This window comes from Excalfactoria chinensis, chromosome 4 (assembly GCF_039878825.1).
Source record: "Excalfactoria chinensis isolate bCotChi1 chromosome 4, bCotChi1.hap2, whole genome shotgun sequence".
NCBI lineage: Eukaryota > Metazoa > Chordata > Aves > Galliformes > Phasianidae > Excalfactoria > Excalfactoria chinensis.
In genome coordinates, this window is record NC_092828.1 from 25,620,168 (window position 1) to 25,640,778 (window position 20,611).

The 20,611-nt window shown below is 40.1% G+C and overlaps 1 protein-coding gene and 1 long non-coding RNA gene across 6 annotated transcripts in view; both read left to right on the plus strand.

The window, feature by feature from the left end:
* TRMT9B (tRNA methyltransferase 9B (putative)) overlaps nucleotides 1-5,853 on the plus strand; it is a 102,398-nt gene extending 96,545 nt beyond the window's left edge. For 3 of the 4 annotated variants that reach the window (XM_072335380.1, XM_072335379.1, XM_072335382.1), the window contains one exon: nucleotides 1,997-5,847. In XM_072335380.1, the coding sequence (XP_072191481.1) occupies nucleotides 1,997-3,033 (1,037 nt within the window). In that variant the 3' untranslated portion in view covers nucleotides 3,034-5,847. Of the gene's footprint in view, nucleotides 1-1,996 lie in introns of all 4 variants that reach the window. The other variant, XM_072335378.1, reaches the window with a different exon arrangement.
* A 2,405-nt stretch (nucleotides 5,854-8,258) lies between these two features.
* Nucleotides 8,259-19,520, plus strand: LOC140251956 (uncharacterized). Of its 2 annotated transcripts, XR_011903501.1 has the most exons (5): nucleotides 8,259-8,363; nucleotides 15,753-15,878; nucleotides 17,166-17,297; nucleotides 17,824-18,101; nucleotides 18,668-19,520. It is a non-coding gene; the product is annotated as an uncharacterized lncRNA (long non-coding RNA). The 2 variants fall into 2 exon arrangements; XR_011903500.1 differs by lacking the exon at nucleotides 18,668-19,520 and having other exon boundaries at nucleotides 17,824-18,504.
* Nucleotides 19,521-20,611: the final 1,091 nt, after the last annotated feature.

The window sequence follows — 20,611 nt, forward strand, 5'->3', positions numbered from 1 at the left end:
AAAATGTTTTAAAATATATATTATTTGTAAGCACAACATTTTGACTGATATGTGACTGATATGTATATTTATTTGCTTTTTTACTAACTATATAGTTGTCAGGTCTGTCCAAATATCAGGTCTGGAGGCATAATTTCAATGCTATCAGATCATCTGACTTTATAGGATAGCCAATCTATTTAATATTTATACCAGTTAAAGGCCTGACAAGATTAAAAGTTCATGTGGTATTTTTGTACTTTCAACAGTAATGGATTTTAATTCCTCCTGAACAAGGACATGATACGTCTGTGTCCATCTAATTCTGAATAAATTGTTTTTTATCCCATTCCAGATAATGGCAAGTATTTATGTGCAGAATCACATACTCTTCTTGGCTTTGCTGGTATTCTCCTCTTTATAGGATTTCTATTTCTGTAGAAGAACCAGAATGATTATGTAATTCTAACCACAAAGAATATTTAATCTGTTAAATGAATTGCTTAGATAGAGCTTGCTGATTAGCCCTTTATTCTGGTGAACTAAGCTCACATGCTTATGCTGTCAGTTTGATACCATTTTAAGGGAGGTTCAGTGGTGATGTATAACCTATCTCCATTACGAGAGCAAATATCAGTTTCTTTCTCCCTGTCTTATTAAATGGTGTTGGTTTTTTGTTTGTTTGTTTGTTTTTTCCAATTAGGAGGAGCTGGAAAAAAACAAACATTGACCATATGGAAAACTCAGAGTTTTCTGTAAGATGTTTCTGAGGGCCTAGCTCATATCAACTGCCAAGAGAGTTTTCATTGGCCTATGGTTAAATAAACGTTAACCTTGGCAATGTAATCATTGTTAAGAATGAAATCAGGGCTATCTGGACACATCTTTCATAACTACAATGTTGAAATAATCTTTTTACAAGAATTGGCTACTGTCAAGCAGCGCACATAATCTAATGTTTTTGAAGGTATGAAGATGACTTCAACTGAGAACATATATATTCTGGTATATGGGTAGACTGAATGTTTATGTGAAGTAGCTTCTTACAGGCCCATCTGAACAGGACTGTGAAATCAGTCCATATGTCGTTGACTTGAATCACATCTCGCAATCTGATGATATAAAGAACAACCTCACCAGTATGACTGATCTCAGTCCAAGTTAATGTTTTTGAGCGTTTAGAGAGCAAACAGCTGATAGCTATTCTCCAACTGTTAAAATTGTTCCTTTAGGTGAGCCGGAATCTATAAACAATGCATAAATCTTGAAACACAGCTTCATTTTATTGTTACAGTGAAATCTGGAAATTATCCTGGAAATAAAATTCAACCATAGTGATCAATAGTTTTATTTTGACTTTGGATTTTTTTTTCCAGTACCTTTCATAGGAGGGAAAACAGAGGCCAAGACACTTCTTTCTTCCTACAAAATAAACTGCCTGTAAAGGAAATGCTTTTCTACAGAATTAGCACAATGGAAAATATTTCTGTTTAATTTTTCTGACCAGCTCTCCTGAAAGCACACTGACATGAAAAACTTTTTCATGGCCATCTTTTCAGCAATATTACTTTTTGCTATATTTGTTACCTGATAAAAAGAATTTACGTTTCCTGTTAGAATAAATCTCAAGTGTGTTCCAAACCCTAACGTCAAACTTAATATTACCTAACTCAACCAAAGACCAGGCATTTTTGTCATAGCTTGTCATACTGTTTTCTTTTATGGGTGATGCAGAGAAACAGAAACTCTGGCTTATGTGTCTGACTTATCTCAGAACTCTGTTTTGTGATCATATGAATGTCCTGCTTTGGGATTTGCCTGTTTTTATCCATTGAATGTGAACATAAAAGAGGTAAACTTGTGCTGCAGTACCAGTAAATTCTGCAACATTGCTGACTTGCAGTGGGTAACGATTGTGATATGGCAACTAAAATGATTAAACACATAGAACAAGTTGAAGAAGAAAATGCTCTCCCCTTACTCATATTCAATATATAATGTCTTTCCTTTTTCATAGTGATCCATCATTTCTCAACTAAACAAAGAAGAATCAAAGCAATAAAGGAAATGGCGAGAGTACTGATGCCTGGAGGCCAGATGATGGTTTATGTTTGGGCTATGGAACAAAAGAATCGGCGCTTTGAGAAACAAGACGTATTTGTTCCCTGGAACAAGGCCTTGTGCTCACGGCATTTTTCAGAATCGAATCAATCTGGAGATAAGGGAGAGTTTGTGCATGCAGTAAAAAGCCAGGATATATATCCTGCAGAGGTACTGAGCTCTGATTACAGCTACCAAACCAATCTGCAACCAGAAAATGATTCAAAACATCCCCACAGTACGGACCATTGCTTATCCAGAGCCTGCTGCATGAAAATTTCTGAAGAAGAAAATAGGTTTTACAGTGCTCTCGGAAGATCTTTCCGCTCATGGTTTTTCTCCAGGTCCCTTGATGAATCAGCCCTCAGAAAGCAATCGGAAAAGCTGAAACCTCTGAAGAATGAAGGAGAATGGACAAATAGTACTGTGCCCATTCAGCAGTCACGACACTGCAGTTTGGATTTAGGTCATCACAGGGCACTGTTGAAAGAGCAATGTTTAGATGATGATGATGTGTTTGTAGAAAGCTCACCCGTCAAAAAACTGCCATGGTCACAAGCCACACATTCACTGAAGGATTTGAGTTTAAATGGAGGACACCAAAGTGCAGCTCAGAGCAAGGATGAAGAAGCTGCTTTTATAAATGGCCCAGTGGAAGACAAGGACCACAGCTGCAGCTGTAATAAAGATGATGCTGTTAAGTCTAATGCCAGCAAGTTTTTCAAAAGAACTTCAACAACTGATTCTACTGACTCTGCTTTGGATTCAGCAGTGTCTGTTGGGGACCAAAGTGATGACACACTGGATACAAAAGCCTTCATGCGATATTATCATGTTTTTCGGGAAGGAGAGCTGTGCTCATTGATAGAAGAGAATGTGCCTGAGCTTCTGATACTCTCCTCCTGCTATGACCATGGAAACTGGTGCATTATTGCAGAGAAAAGAGAACAATAGCTGTAAACAGGACAAAACAATGTATTGACTGAGAATTTTAAGCTGCTTCTTGTTCCTGTGGTTGTACAGTGTGACATGGAATTTGAATCCCTTGTAGTCATGTGCCATTCATTCCTGAGTTTATTACATATGTAAATATCTAATGCAAAGCCTGCATATAGGAATGTAAGTGGCAAACGATATTTATGTTTTGTTAAACTTTTATGAAATTAAAAATGAAGAGTTTTATATTGCTTTTAGCAAACAATTGTGTTTTTAAATATACTTTTCTATTGGAAAATAAAACATTTTTATAAGACAAGGAAAGGATCAGGACATCTTTTATGAAAAATATCCTCTCAGTAGGACATTCAGGTTTTGCTCTTGAAATGCTTAAAGTATATGACATTGTTCCCTATTCTTGAAGTTGTATGAATAGAGACATAGACACATTTTACAAAACACTTGAGTGTATTCTGCTTGAGTGCATGCTGCAGAACTGGGAGCAAGCATGGTCCTGGTGCAACTTAGTTTGGAGTAGGGTTGTTAGTGGGCAATACTACGTACAGAGTAAGCTCAGAATCTTCTGTCGTTTGTGACTGGTATTTCAGAATAAATGGCAGGATGAATTTTGAACAGCACTTTCGATTTTTGTTTTGAAAATAATTCAATTTGTGCCTCAGTTGTAAGTTAGGTTCTGCACGTTGGCTCTCACTTTAATTTCTGGTGGTGCAGGTTTCACTGGTTTATGTATATATAAGTCAGAGGGATCAGCAAAAGTATCAGTACTAGTTAGAGATTATAAAAGATCAAATATTTGAGATGCATATCTCTTTTTTTTTTATAAGCTTAGGTGGCTAAGATAAATAACACTTGGTACGATTAATAAGATCCCAGTGCACATCCAGTCAGCTGTCATATTAACTCTCCTCATTCATTGACACGAGAATATATACTAAACGGCGTGTTAATATAGATGGGAAGAGGATACAAGTCAAATTTTATATCTAAAATACAACTTTTCCAGTCTATGTTGAGTAAGTAGATGGGTTTTGGATTGGATTTTGACTTGGATAGATTTTGCCTGTAGAAGAATCACCTTTGTCTTCCTCTTAGTTTGGGATCCTTGTATACTTTATCTTTCCCAGCTCTCTACCAAGTGCCAGAGGCAAATCCTTACATTCCCTACTGCCTTTTGAAAATAAAAACCATCCACCTGAAACTTCTGAAATATTATTCCGCTGTGTCTGAGCCTTACCTCGAAGCATGGGCAGTATTCCCTATGTGACTAGGTCCAGCTGCTCTCTGCTCAGGGGCTGCTCCAACCACATCCTCCATCTCCCATTTCTGAAGCACATTGCATAGATGCCTGTGATAGTGAATTGCAGAGCCCATGGGGGTCGTGAACAGCTCCACACCTCATCTGCAATGTTGTCATATCTGACCAGTAAGGCTTACCTCATTGCCTGAGAATTTCTGGAGGAGCCTGTGGAGTTAGAACCAAACTCAGTTTCTTCCAGACAAATACATTAGGGGATATTCAGCACCCCTGGAATTCGGGCCCTGTGTAGGAATGAGGTATGTTATTTATCATCCTATATCTGATCTTGAAAGTTTGTTCCTAAAGTCCAGCATGCTGAAACTCCATTGTACATACATAAAATATTCATTGAAGGTATGAATGTCTTGAAAACTTTATGACAAATGAATGAATAAATAAATAAAATCCAGTTTCCCCTGCATTCTCAGTGATGCCTAGTCTACAAGATCTGGTTGCTGTAAGGTTAAAGGCAAATGTGTTGTATTTCTTGCCTGATTTAGAGGCAAAATTACCACCTTGGTTTTGCCAATATCAAATCTGCTACTGACCTCAGTACATCTGCTCATAAGTGGTACATGGAGATGTCTTGATTACACAAGAGAACGTGCTCTGTTTTTTACAATTTAATTTACTGAAATCATTGTTGGTCTGAACTGGCTGAACAAATGCTGCTACTAAGTTAACTCTTACCAACTGTAATCAGAAGGCACAACTGCAATAAAATGGATGCAATTGAACAGATCTATTTCTGAGGGACTAACACAATTGTAATCTTTGATAAATGGCATTTTGTCCTTTTATTTTTTTTAACACATGGAATATTTATACTAGAAGTGAAGAAAAGTCATTTCTTTTTTCTGCTAATGATGACTAATTTACCTTCTTCCAAACTCATTATGTAGGAACTTTAAAAGCACAGGTGAGGTATGAAAGCTGTAAGTATGCCAGCAGATCTTTTTCTGGCACACATTTATCCGTGAGTTACTTATGTGTGCACTGTGCAGTCATGCTGAATGAAGAGCTGTGTATTCTACACCAGCAGAACTTTTTAAACAAACTGCATTGGATTCTGAAGAGAGATGGTGGCTCTAAGCCTCTAAACCTGTAACATCCCTGCTGTAACGAGCTGCATTCATATGTCTGTGGAGCTCTCTTGGTGTTGACACTGTGTTGAACCCATTGGTCTACCTTTCCTTCCTTAACTCTTTGACAAGAGTTGCGGCTATTTTAGTGTTCCATGAAAATGAAGTAAGTCAATGTTAAAAATATACAGTTTTGTATTTACCCTATGCATTCATCGTTTCCTATTCTTTTAGTATATTAATTCTGGCAGCTACCTGTGATTTTATCTTCCAACCTGCTGATCACAGCCATGCTTAGGTACTGCTCTGTAATCTGTTCTTTGTCTGTACATAGAACCTATTATCTAGTACTTGACAGAAAATAAATCTTGGATAAAATATGATTTCATACAGAACTTCTGTGCTTTAGGATTAGTTAATAAATACATTAGCCACTGGAAACTGTGTATGGGTAAGTTCTTGATCAGTGTTTTTGAAAAGACGCTTAGTGCTATTTGCTCAGTGAGACCACATAACACAATGCAGAGCAGGTGAGCAGCCTGATTTTATATGAAGCCAGAGAGTCTGTCTTTACTTTAGACTTCCAAAGTCAACCTCACCATAAAGGTGCTTATTTGAACTAGGTAAATAAAGGTGACGAAAAGTAATTTTCAACCACATCAGTACTATGTGTCATGCTGATGATAGAAAAGGGTGTAGCTGATGGTCCAGCAGGATTATCTGCTACCGAGCTTCATTTCTAAGCCCCTTCTGAGTTGTTTACTGTGCTCCAGTGCAAAGCACTGTGGCATAAGATAACATCAAAATATTTCTTTGGGTTTATTCACAGTCTTTTTGCACCAATTTAAATCAGAATAGAAAAAAACAATGTAATTAAAATTTTTCAATTTCCAGGTGAGATTACAGCTATACTCAATTAAAAGTGTTTTTGCAGTTAAAGTGATCATCAATTGTGCTTTTACAATTATACTGATCACTTCTTATTCTGCTGATAAATTTATCATAGTAGTGACTAAGGACCTAGAAATAATTAAGCGCCATTCAGGTGAGTATATCTGGTGGAACAGATATAGTAGCTTTTTGGATTTTAGTACAGAGCATGTAGCATTTAGATTATGGGAAAGTAGCATGAATACAGATTGGGTATTTGTAACAAATGTAATTGTAGTTGGATATGGATCGGTCCCTGTGAAGAGGGACTGAATGAAATTTGAGGCAGAGTTGAGAGGGGCTAAAGAAAAAGCAAAGATAGGAAGAATGCAGAGAAGTGAAGGGGAATGGCAAAGGTGAGAGCAATCATGGCAGAGGAAGCACAGTCGGCGCTGCTGGATATTTATAATTTCCGGAGGGTCTAATTGATGTCCGCCTGCTCTCTTTGTTGCACGCGCACAGGGAAAAATGCACCTTTTTGAGTTTGTACTTTCCTGTGCACTTCCAAGGTTTAGGCATATACAGACAAAGACTGATAGGATTAACAATTTTTCCTTCCTTTTTAATTCATTGTAGCTTGTTGTGTTTTGATTCCTTTTAATCTTGTTGAGTGCTTCAGTTTATCCTGGTCAACATGACCTTGCACAGAAGAGCTTCCTCTTCTACCAGGACAGTGAAAATGGTACAAGGTTTGTTTGTAGAAAGGGTTGTAGGAACAGATTAGAGTATTAGGGCACAAAAAGGTGCGTATTTTCAGCTGTTGAGAGATACCATTTCTTGCTCTTTCTGTATTGTTACAGAATGTTATCCAGAGTGAAGAAAACACTGCTCTGAGACTCTCCCTTAGTACAATATGTATGAGTGAGCTCTCCAAAACCGTACCAAACATGTGCGGGTATCTTGGACACTTAGTTTTTGAAATATTCTGTGTGCATACGTGGGACTGTTCAACTGGAGAAGGCACAGGGGAAACCTGATAGATGTCTTTCAATACCTAAAGGGGGACTGTAAGAAGGGACAGACACCTCAGCAGAGGGGAAACTGCTTCAGTCTGAAAGAGGTGAAGTTTAGAATGGATAAGAGGAAGAAGTTTTTTTCCAGTCAGGGTGGTGAGGCACTGAAACAGGCCACCCAGAGAGGTGGTGGATGCCCCATCCCTGAAGACATTTAGGGTCAGGCTGGACTGGACTCTGAGCAACCTGTTCTAGCTGTAGGTGTCCCTGTTCATTGCAGGGCAGTTGGACTAGATGGCCTTTAAAGGTCCTTTTCAACTCAAAAGTTTCTGTGATGATTCTACAATGAATTTCTAGATGCTTGTTATGCTACTACAGTTGTAAATATATTAGTATTAGTATGTTAGTTAGTTATAAATATATTTAGTATTTTGCGTTCAAATGCAAGTGATTGTGCAGCCTTCTTGACAGACTAATTACCAAAGACTCTGTTATTCCTAATAATTTCATTTCTATTGCTTTCTAACCTCATTCATTTTCTTCTTTCTGAGCATTTACTTCCACATATTTGTCATTTTTTACCCTTTAATCTGCATTTACGATGATACTTTCCAGGCTTCTATCTCAGACAGTTGAAGATAAAATTGAGAAAATAGCATCTTAAATCCTGAAAGCACTATAGCAAGCCTTACAACAATGACTAATTTACAGAATTAAGAACACCTTACACCTCAGTCACTCTCTGTTTTTTATATCAACTGTTATTTATTCATCAGTGTATGTTTTTAGGTGCCTTTTGAGCCCATTAGGTTATTCTCACATCTTCCTAGAGCTTGGTGTACCTGAAGACAGCAGGTGTCTGCAATGCTGCTATGTCAATTCTAGGCAAACCAGCAGCACCTGCACCCACCCTGACTGTCTTCTTTAAATTCTTCATCTCCTCCTACAGAGAAAGGTTATCTTAAATTGAAGCTAAGTCATCTGATTAAACAACAGCTAAGCTGGTAGGAGGAGACTCAGCAGTTATGATTGAACTGAACTAGAAACATTGAAGAAAGAAAGTGGGTAAGTGGGACTCCTGACTTCAGAAATTTTCTTGGGTATAACTTCTTTGCCCTATTTGTCACTGTTGATGGGATGCAATGCTCAGTTTTGCGAAATAGTCAGTGGATGGGTTAAGGATCATGGGAACAGTGAGATGGTGTTAGATTGCCCTCTTCTGTCTTGATGAAGTATGTTGATTTCTGTACAATACTGGATGCTTTTTACTGCCTATTTAACATCTAAAATGCAGTCTTCTGGATGAAGAAAAAAGTTTTCTATGATTCCAATTACTTTGAATTTTTCACAAGAAAAAAATAAGAGAGGATGGAAGCAAGCAGATACTGTCTAACTGAAAAAGTCACTTTGACATCAGTGCACTAACAAAGGTGCCTGTGTGCAGTCAAGTTAAAAACTGATGTTTTCTCTCCTGTAAGATATACAAGTCTATTTTACAGTATTAAGATATTTACAGTAAAGCAGCAGCAAGCCTTTTCTGTGTCTCTTTCTCTATCTTTATAGAAGGGACTGTACTGTGTCAGAACTACAGGGACAACAGTGAGCCATCATTGGTCTGTTTCCTTACCATGAAGCTGACAGAAATGGACAGATTTAATTATGTACATCTGGGGAGGGCAAATCAATGTTTCCTCTGAAAGGAGGAGTTAGCTTCCTGAACAGGATAAATGCTGTAGTGCAGAGAAAATGCAGCCTTTCAATACTGCATTAGACTTCTCTATTTAGAAAGAGGCAAAGCAGAGTGTTCCCTGGGTCATTGGCCAAAGCCACTTTCCAACATATGTGAGAGAATGCTAGAAGTGAGATGGTGGTGACGTTAATGGAGGTCAGGTCTCACAGCATCCCCAGGCTACTTTAAATTGATGTTTTAGTCAATGGTGTGGCCTTGAGAAGGCACTGCCTGTACTGAGCAGTAGCATCTCTTATCAATATTAATAATGGTCAGAGTGCTCACAGCCTCCTAGGACTTGCACTATTCATTTTAGAAGCTCAGCTGTTTCTCCACTGGCTTTTGGACTACTTCAGAAGTTACTCTAACTCCTACATCTCTGGGTGATTTACCTAATGCTTAAATGTTTGGTCAGGCTAAGACAAGAGCAAACATCTGAGTGGGGTTGTGCAGGGTATGGTTGGTAGATGCAGGTGGTGTGTCCAAGGGGATTTGAGGATGCAGAGCTTGCACCCATCTCCTGGGTGCTTTGGGAAGGAGCCCCAGGCACTCACAGCTATGTTCCTCATTCCAGCCTTTGTGTGAGACAGACCATGGTGGGGCTGTAACACATTCAGATCTTTCATTTACCTGTTTAAAAGACAGGCACCTTGCATTCATGGTTTAGTTACCATGAAAAATTCCAAAAGTGCAGCCAGAGATACCAAATCAAAGAGTAAAAGGAAATGTGTTAAGTTTAACAACAAAAAAGAGTTTTTATTTGCTTTAACTTACATCCATTGACTTTGATGTTGAGTAAAATCCTAAGTGGGGAATTCTGAGACAGAGAGCATGTGGCTGCTGTTGAGGTTCAGGGATTTTTCTGGCCAGTACAGGGTAAGGTCTGTATACAACTATGTGTGTGTCCTCAGATTCACCTTTTGCTTTTCAGTTCACATGGAGACTTCACTGGAAACATGATTTAGTGCTTTGTGAAGAAATCTGAACTGAATTTATAATTCATGTCTTTATGAAATATTAAACAGAGCATTAGTCTGTCTGGGCAGTTGACCCATGTGAGCGCTCAAATCTGTGTTGGCTCATGTCTTTGTGTGTGCCCCGGTGGCGCAACGGTAGAATTCCCGTCTGCAACACCAGGGGGCCCGGGTTCGAATCCCCCCTGTGGAGCAGGGGGTAGAAGTGCTGCTCTGCTACACAGAGGGCTCGAATCCCGGGAGTTGGACTCAATGATCTCTAAGGTCCCTTCCAACTCGCACAATACTATGATACTATGATGATACTATGATGTCTCTATGATAACTTACTAGGCTTTGGCTTATTGGGAGAAAAGAAGTGTAAATGAGAGCTCACTGAAGACAGGCTATGGAAAAAAAAACAACACAAAACACTTAAGTGGATAAATTGCCAGAAAGAAATGTAATAAAGAGGTTACATAAACAGTTTTAATGCTCCTACAATGAAGTTTAAATAAAGAAAAAGACATGTGCAACAATAACCATCTGATATAATAAATACTGTGCTGTCAAAGGGGGTTGCAGACCACTGGCAGGTAGAATAGTTGTACAGGGAGGCTGAGCCTCTGTGCTTGGATTAGAAGAGTTGGTCCCCATTTGGAATGGGCTACAGGATGCTTACAGGAGATCGTGAGATGGAAGAAGGGCCAAACACGGGGGGAAGGCACCTTCCCAAATACTAGCAATTGCAGGAGGCACTGTTCAGGAGCTGTGTGACAGCCTTAAAGACCAATAGATGTTCTCTCCAAAACAAGGGAGTAGTTCATGAAAAAACTTCATGAGAAAGATATGGAGATATCAATGGTTTTTACTATGTATTTGCCCTGTAATTATTGTTTTAAATAACCAGTAATACACTCAAGGAAAATGTCTTTGAACTATGGTGAATTCTGTCATTGTTCTTAGCAGGAAATCAACTTGTGGGTTTTGGTTTCAGTGCAGCGTTGTGGAATGTTAGCAGTGAATTGTAGCAGGGCAGCAGCCTGGAGTCCTGGGCAGGTTGTACAGGCCATCACTGTGAGATGCTTGGCCTATGGCTCTCTGACTATGGCACTGCATGAAGTGACTTCTGCTGCTGGGCACTTTGGGGAACTGCTCTTTCTAGGAGCCCCAGTACACTTAAGCTGGGCTGCCCAGTAGTCAGCCTTGCCTATGCCACGACTCTTAAGACTCATTTCCAACTTAAGTGGACCAAAAAGCCCCAAGTAAACAGTGGTCTCTCTCAGGCTTGACTCACTAGGCATACCTAGAGAGATGTCACTCTTAGTGGATGGCACAGATCTGAGACACAGTCACCTTTTTGTTTCCAGAGGAATTAAGTAGGTAATGAAGATGTCTGTGCTCAGTCACTGACATGGTCAAAGCTGAGTTGCATCCTTGCAAGTGATATTTGGTACTCTGGGCTTCTCCAGGCTATCTTGGGTTCACAGTAAGAGCCATTGCTGTGGCCTCTAATGTCTGTAGACCTGTGTGATTGGATGTTGTTTTCATAAATATAAACAGATTATCAGGGTAACATTCAATGAAATATCAGCACACGGTTTGGGTTTCAGTTTTAGTTTGCATATTCCAAAGCCGGTCTTCCCTATGCTAGTTGGATACATACACAGAACAGCGTGATGTGATATTTTCCTGCTGATGCCAAGGTCATTGTGAGCAACTTCATAGCAGTCTCTAGCATTTGTGTGCCAGCTTCCTAGAGAACAAATGCAAAGGTTTGAATGAGTGCATCAGAAGAATTCAGAAACTGAAAACTGAGTGAGAGAAGATGGCAAAACAACAAATAGGAATGTTTCTAACAAGTCTGGAAAACCTCACAATTGAGGGGAAAAAAGAAATATGACATTGAATTAGTTTTTAAAAGAAGTTAAGGGAGAAGACTAAAAAGTATGAATATGGAATATAGGACAGTGTTTTTCAGTATAAACTGGCCAAGATGCTGTACAAAGCACCACAGGAAGTTTTTCAAGTTTTTTTTAATTGAGAACTAAAAGCTCAACAAATAAATGTAGTTTCACTGAAGCCTGGACTAAAGACACCACACCGCCTAAGGGGATTAAGTGGATAATCAAAAACATTTTGTGGTCTCTGCTGTTCCCAGAGAACAAAACTAGGGACAGAGGAAAATCAGCTCATAAATGAGCCAAACTGAAAAATAATCCCATAACCCTGTAGGAAAAGATGACTTTCCCATATCCAGCTAGAAGCTGACTTAAAAGTAGCTAAGAATTATGAAAGACAGAACACAAACACAGGATCTACAGTTATGTTCTAAAGTCCTTGCTTTCATTTGTAGGAGCAGAAATATTTGGAAGTATTTTATGCTTATTAGAAATTTAATAGTTACTTAATACATTCAAAAAGGCATAGAGTTATATTTATCTCAAATTGGAATGAGAATGTAAAGATTGATTCTGTAATGCGATTAATCATTTTAACAGGCAAAATTAGAAGATCTAGGTCACTGTGGTTGTAGAGCAGAAGATTCCGGGGGGTCAGTAGGACTTCTTTGGGAGGGGTTAAGTAGGAAATTAGCTTTTTGGGTAGTAGTTTCTTAAAGAGGATTGGCTTGTAAATCAGATTTCAGAATTTAACTATATGTTGTTCAATGAATGTTTGGATATTGTGTTGAGTGACATGGTTTGGAGGATGGTTGGACTGGACAGACTTGTATGTCTTTTCCAACCTTAGTGATTTTATGGTAAGTTATATATTAATCTGATTATTCAGATCAATTTGTACACTGGTTCCCTCAAGATCACTACATCAAACCTAATATTCACACCTTTGGGATTTTAGTGGCATTACTTGTAGTTATCAAACTGTATTCTCAGCTACTTACAATTAGGTCTGGGCTTCTTCAACAATTGCATGGAAGATTATGTCTAAACACACACATCCCCCTTGGCTGAGACAGAGGGATCAAGTCACAAGAACATGAATTTTCTATGCCAGGAGCTGACAGTTTAGATAAGTTTGACTCATGCGGGCAGAGGTGCTAGAAGAATGAAAGTGCTGTTTTAAGGAAGTGAATACAAAAGCCTCTCAGTACCATGGAATTATATTTAGAGATCTTGCCTGCAAAAGAATCCCCACTACTTAATTCTAGTCCAGCTGGACCTTGTAAAGCAATTGCTCAGCAGGGATTGCAGAGCACAGCACTGTACCAATCAAATCTATTAGTCACAAGAACATAGGGGTGATGTTACCTACATCAGTCTGTGGGAACTCTGCAGTCAGCTCAGCTGCATTTGGCATTTGTCTTGTATTGCAAAATCCCTTCACAGATGCTGAACATTAAGCAACTACTGAGATGGGATTCTAAAGCATGTATAAGCCCAAGGACAAGGCAAAATGATCTTTGCATTCTTATCATTAGTTGGAATAAGTGATGCCATATGATGAACTTATCTGAGGCCATTAAAAATCAAAGTTTTGGAATAAAATGCTTCTCAATTCTTAAATATTTATACTTAAGACATTAACTGGGGAATCAATAATTCTGGTTTACTAGGAGCAATGACTCCAGAAGATCAACTGCCTTGAGGATAAATTTGTTTGTAAGCACTTCAGGGGCTCCCCGATCTCCCATTTCTACAATAATAGTAATATGGATGCAATCCATGTAAATACTGCCTAAAATATGCTGCTCAAAAGAAGGGGGGAAAGGAAAGCTTCAATTTTCCACTAGGTGTCAGTTTATCTCTGTCTTTGAACTAGGATCTCTCTGCAGACAAAAACAGAGCAAAATGCAGAAGCGATCCAAACATAGTTATTTGTGAGCACCAACAAGAAATCTTTTAAAAGACTGAGAATGAATAAACAATTTTGTATTCAACTTTAGCCCCTGTTTTCTTATTTGCTTTCCATTTTCCATTTACCAATCACTGGGAGGAAGCTCCACATGCTCCAAGCCTGGTACAGTCCACCCAGGAGCAAGTAGTTCTGGTGAAAGCTGGGAACAAGGGCAGGCAGGGCTGGTCTGCTGAGACACCACTTTGTAATTTAATGTCAGTCTTGGGCTGGTGTTTGAACCCACTAGGGGGAGGGTGCCTCAGCTACTGCTTGCTGCAATGGAAAGCTGAATTCAGTGTGTTTCAAAGAAGCTTAAAGCATTGAGCCTTTGAATTGACATTTTATTTAAGATGAGGTGGTGCCTTTTCAGTCAGTGAAAGGCATGGAGAGGTCCTTGGGGAAAAAATGAGAGTGCAGCAGCATAAACCAGGAAATTATCAACAAAGGGAGGAGAGAAGAAAGAAAAGATGGATGCAGAGAGAAGAGTGTATCAATATGGATTTGAAAAGGCACGGCTTTCCCTGATGGTGTCCTTGGCCTTGCATCACTGCCTGTAGTGGCCGTTGAATGCGACCCACTGTTCTGCACACCAGATCCTCCCAGTTCAACGGCCTGAGAAAATCCAATGAAGGGACATGATCCAAAAACCAGAGGTATCTTTTAAAAGATTAATGATAGAGAAGTTATTTATATGCATTTTAATATTAACCCTTCTAAACTGTAAACAATTAGCTTATTATATTTGTTACTGCATTGCATGTTGTCATTGTCATCTTAAGTGTTGTTAACTGGTCTGCCTATGTACAACAGAAATAACAATATTTTTTGGTGGGTTTGTTGGTACAGCTTTGCAAGATGCACAGAATAGACAGTCAAGGACAGCTGATCTCCCCAGAACACCTGCTGACTTCTTGCTTTGATCTTATTTCTTCTGAAATACCTCCAGCTGTTATCTCCCTCACACACTGTGTGTGATACTGTCTTCATTCATCTACATTCTTCTCAGCTTCCTAACTTGTAAAGTGAGAATAAAACTAGTTCCTATCTTAGCAGTGGGCTTTCAACCCCCAACACTGGGAGCTTCACAAAGTAACTTCAAGGAACTGATGGTGGTATAGGTGATGCTTTGGAGGTCACTAGGAACTGGCTTCTGCCACCCTTCCCAAGTTATAAGTCTCAGCTAGTGATGCAAATAGCTCAGCTGTGAACTGCTAGATCAGTTTCTTTGGTGTGGTAAATGCAGGCAGTCTTAAACCTGAGTGGCGTGTTTGTCCTAGGGAAGACTCTACTGTAGAATCTAGTTCAGCACTACCTTTCCCACCAGTAATTTAGTTATGTGGAGCTGAACTACTTAAATACCTCTCATTCAAGTCTTAGGCTTCTTTTCCAGTAGTCTGATGTGTGGAAAAACCTGTTTGGGTGTGGTTTTAAACCTGAAAGTTTCTTGAGCTCATATATACAGCATTGCTTTGTGATGCTGTAGGGCTGGAGGATGTGGCTGATGTTCTCAGTTTGCACATACAGCTTTTAGTCTGTGACAAACCTATGTGAACCAAAACTCAACAAAGTTAGCTGATAGTGCTAAAATTTTAATCAAGGTGTTTGACTTTGGTGCTGGATTTTATTCTGCACATAGATTTTGCTCTCCTCCTGCTGTACCCAAACATCCATGGTTTCTAGTTAAGCTATTTTCTTCACAGCTGACAAAAACTTCAATTGCTTTATGTGGGAATAAAACTTAGGATCTACTGCAGTCAGTTTTGATTTGCTGTTCGAATTCCCACCCCTTTGTAATCATTCCAGAAAAATGCTTGTATTTATGATGTTTTATTTATTTGCTATTTCTATAACATGTACTTCAAATATGTGAACAAAAAAACCCAAACCAAACTCCTTTGTTTTCTTGCATGTATTCAGCTTGTTGCCAAGAAATGGAGTGTACTCCTCTGAAATGAAGGCATGAGGGAAGTGTTGGTTCCTGCTGCATGCTCTTGGTTTAAGCAGATGGAATCAGTGGCTTTCCATTAGCATCTGTGGAGCTGTGTAAGTAAAACTGTTTCCTATTGAGATCTTCAGGGCAACCACTTTCTCCTGTTGAGATGCCGAAATAGAAATGCTTGCTGTCTGTTCTCCTATGATGACTTTCTAGTAGCTGATTTCTAGTGGGCATCTGAAATGCCAACTAGCTGAAAATGAACCCCCATGTGTCAACCTATAGGATGTATTGGCCACAGAACTGAATTACCAGTCTTTAATTACTGTGTCTATATAGATGATGAGCTGCCTGGAGCCATAATCAGGTAGAAAAAGGCTCTGAAACAAATCTATAGAGCAAGTTCTATGTTTATGTATAGTCCTGATGATTGTTCAGACATGTTAGTGCAAGCTGTTAGTATCACCATGCTTTTATCATGTGAATATGACTATGTGATTATTGGGGTTTCTGGGAAGTTATTTCAGCTGGCTGGTTGCATTTAACAGTGTATTTCATACTTGCAGTTCTGTGGTGGAAGGAACTCAGTGTAATTAAGGAGAAAGAAGAAGCTTTTCTTTTCTTTTAAACAACTGCTCTGATTTGGAACCTATAATCCCCTGAGGAAGCATGTCTTGGCTATAAATACCCTCTGAGGTAGTGCAGTGGGTTATCTGCACTGGGATTATCTTATAGGTGTTTCATTTGACTCTCTCAGGGGATATTTTTATTATTCTCTGTGGAACAACAGTGAGGAAAAATGACCAAGAGGGAGAGTTAGAGATATCTTTAATGAGAGACTTCCTCCATGGTTAATTCTGCTCTCCAGGGTGAGCCTGCAGCTGTCCTGGAGCTAGCAGCACAAGGACAGCTGGCCTCATGGGGCCAAAGTATCACCTGGGAGCTACAGGGAGAGCAGGAGTGGAAGCAACAGCTAAGCTTATCTCACAGTATCTTTTTTTGAGTTGGAAGGGACCCTTAAAAATCACCTAGTCCAAATCCCTGCAGTGAACAGGGACACCTACAGCTAGATCAGGTTACTCAAAGCCCTGTCCAGCCTGACCCTGAATGCCTCCAAGGATGTGGGGTATCCACCACCTCACTGGGCAAACTATGGCAGGACCTCACCACTCTGATTGTATTAAAATCAGAACAAAGCCTTTATATTCAATTTAAATTTCCCCTCTTTTAGTTTGAAACCATTTTCCCTTGTCCATCACAACAGACCCTGCTCAGGTCTCCCTAGAGCTTTCTCTTTTCTGGGCTGAACAGCTCCAGGTCTCTCAGCTTCTCCTTGTAGGGGAGGTGTTCTGTCCCTTGAATCACTTTTATGACACTCTCTCAATGTACTCTAACAGGTCTAATCTGCTCTGTAACAAGGACACCACATCTGGATGCGACACTCAAAGTGAGGACTCACCAGTGCAGAGTACAGGGGCAGGATCACCTCCCTTGACTGGCTGGCCATACTTGTTTTGATGCAGCCCAGGGTAAGTTTGGCTTTCTGTACTGTGAGGGCATATTGCTGGCTCGTGTCCAGCTTTCCATCCACCAGTACCTCCAAGTCCTTTCCAGCTGAGACATGCTCTATCTTTGTATCCCCCCAGCTTGTATTAGTGGGGATTACCTCAACCCAGGTGTAAGACTTTGCACTTGAATCAATTAAACTTCATAAGGTTCACATGAGCCCACTGTTTGAGCCTGCCTAGGTCTCTCTGGATGGCATCCTGTCCCTTGGGCATGTCTACCACACCACACAGTCTGGTGTCATCTACAAACTTCCTGAGGAATGGCAGTGCTTTGCCTCAGTGGCTCTCAGTTAACTAAAAGCAGCTGAGACATCAGCTAAAAGTTTTATTTGCTTTTGGACAAAAATAGGCAAATATTTTAAAACACCTTTTGATGACCTTGATGACCTTTTGATGAAAGCTTGTGGGTGCCTTGTTTGGTGATTTAAATCTGCGCTTGAAAATAACTAGCAAGGCTAAATTATCATTTCTCATCTTCTTGTCCCAGAAAGAGAAAAAGCCAGGACAGCCCTCCCCCTGAAGAAACCTATGCATTTCTGGAGAAAGGATGGTTACTCAGCTTTTCAAGAGGCTGATGACAAGCCCCTCACCTCTAAGTACTGCTAAAAATGATGTAATCTATAAGCAAATGAGGCCATCTAGCCTGAGCTGCCTGTGGAAGGTTTTTCATCAGATCAAGGCTGAAGAAGGAAGTGAGGTGTCAAAGCTGAGCCTGGGGTGGCTGCAGTGCTGGCCCTGTGATGATGGAGTGAACACTGCCACCAGGTAGAGCACAGAAGCAGTGGGAAAGTGCCCTATAAGACAGCCTGCAGGCTCTAATGGGGAGTTTGCAGGACAAAAAGTACCAGTGTAAGGGACAGCAGAGCTGCAGCAGGAAATGATTTCTGGAACTGCTGCTGCTCAGTCTCCTGTCTGCTCCTGCAGCACTTTAGAGTAACCAGTGAATCTTATTTGCACATGAGAAGCATTTATGGATTTTTGGTGCTTTAGTGAAGCATTCATGTCTAAATCACACTAAATAGGCTTGATCACCAATTGACTGGAAAAGGAGAACAGTATTCATAGGGTGGTAAGCCCTAAGGAATGGCAGCCCAGGAAACACTTCCTTACAAAGGGTATCTTGTAGCCATGAAACAAACAGGCTTGAAGCAGTTGTGAGTAGTATATATCTTCATTTTTATGCCAGTTGATGAACTCCTGGAGCATAATGATAGGTATAAAACAAAAAAAATCTGATTTGCTTAAAGAAATGCCCCTTTCCCCCTCCCCTCCCCCCCCCCAATACTGACTGATAACAACTCGCTCAACTTACTGAGTGTTATCTCCTCCAGGAGCTGGCTGGATGTGGTGCTAACTGTCAGCTATGAATGATGGATGCTGATCAGGCAGAAGCACAAATAGTGCTGTTGGTGCATGACACCCACCAGGCTCCATCCTGTATTCTGTCTGCTGCGCCACCCTGTGCTATCAGAGTAAAGCGCATAACAGGGCAAGGCTCTCAACAAATCCTTGCAAAAGCTTGGGCTGCTTTTCTGTGTATTTCTCCAACAAACTTTAAGAAAAGTTGAGAAGTCTGTGGGACTGCAGGCAGGACAGTGCCCTTGCAGCAGGGTCAGAGCTTTGTTTACAGTACACTTCCCTTCCTCTGTCCAGATTGGGGCCAGTGGTTGCTGAGGAGCAACCCTGAGGGTTGGTGTGCTGATGGCAAGCAGGGGCTCTCAATGGTAATGGAAGCAGGTCCCCTGGCTGTGCTTCTGCTGTGGCCTAGGGGATGTAACCACACCAAGGTAACTCTCCAATTGGGATTTCAGTAAGCTGGGACTGTGATCAATGGAATTTGCCAGAGAAATGTGGAAATATTTCAAAAATAATCCTTGTAATCTTTTAAACTACTGTTGTTTTATGTGTTTTTATTTGTTTTCTTCTTTGCTCCAGTTAAAGCATTATTTAAGCAAAGTCTGTCAGTTGTGGTGTGTTACAGCTCCTTCCCATGATCAGCATGCAGTATTGAGCCTGGTTTTCAAGCACTGTAGTAGCATCTCTGGTTCCAAAATCTTCATCTTTATGTTCCCCTCCATGAAGTGGAGTTAGTAGCACATCTTTTTAATCTCTTACCTATCAAAAGTAATTGGATTTGGAATTCCTTTGGAACTGTGAGTAAAAAAAGAGGCAGCTTGAACAGGAACTTGTGCTCAGTTTGGCTTCTAGGTGTGTGTTTCAGATAGTCACAAAAACCTGTATTTTCTACTTGCAATAACGGATGCCCTATATATATGTGTGTGTGTGTGTGTATATATATATATATATGTATATATATATTGTACACACACATTTTCTTTTTACCTTGAAGAGCTGGTGAAGTCTAAGTAGAGAAACTGAGACAAAGTAGTATGTGTTGTCCAGCTGGAAGGCTGGTCTGGGAGATGGGCTTTAAGCGATGCAAGGAGCCTGGACTGGCTTCCCATTTATGCCAAAGGGTTTTGGATTATTCCTTCATGTTTAACTCTACAACTGGGGCAAAGTGTGGTGGAGCTGGTGGGGTGGATGTGAAACCTGGTGAACAGGCTTAGTCAGGCTGCTGGGTATGGTTTCTGAAGGAACTGGGCAGCAGAGGAGTATAGAGGAGAGAGAGCCTGTTTGTTTAGCCACACACTGTTGTCCTTTATTTCCCTGCATCTTTTCTAAGGGCCACTTCCTTCCTAGTGCATTTGTGTCACTGCCTGAAAGGGATGTGCCTAAATAGAGGTCAGAGTGGCTGCGGGTGGGTTTCTTGTTTGTTAAACAGTATGGGAAGAAAACAGAGGCCATGAAGGATACTTCCCGCCCCTCTGTGCCCCAGGGAACATTCTTTATAAAATTTGGCAGCGACTCTTTCAACAGAAGTCTGTAAATGGCTGCATGGAGAGGCTGGGTCTGGAAAATGTTTTGACTGTTTAGCAGCAGAGGAAGAGGAGGCACAGGAAAGGAGCTTAAAGGAGATAGCATAAAGTCTCATTAAAAACTCCAATGATGTGGTGGTTAACTTCAAAAAATCAAACAAAAACAACAACACAAACCCACACAACTAATATATATAAAAAATACATATTTATGTATAAATATTATATTATATATATATGCTGTTAGCAAGTGATTACAAAGAAAAGCGAGTTGGGGTTGCCTTTCAGCAGGTTATGCACCAAACAAGAGCACCACTGCAGAGCTCTTTGAAGCACAGCTCAGGAAACATGCTGTGGCCTCTTTTGAAAAATACATTTGCAGGTAAGCCCAGCAAA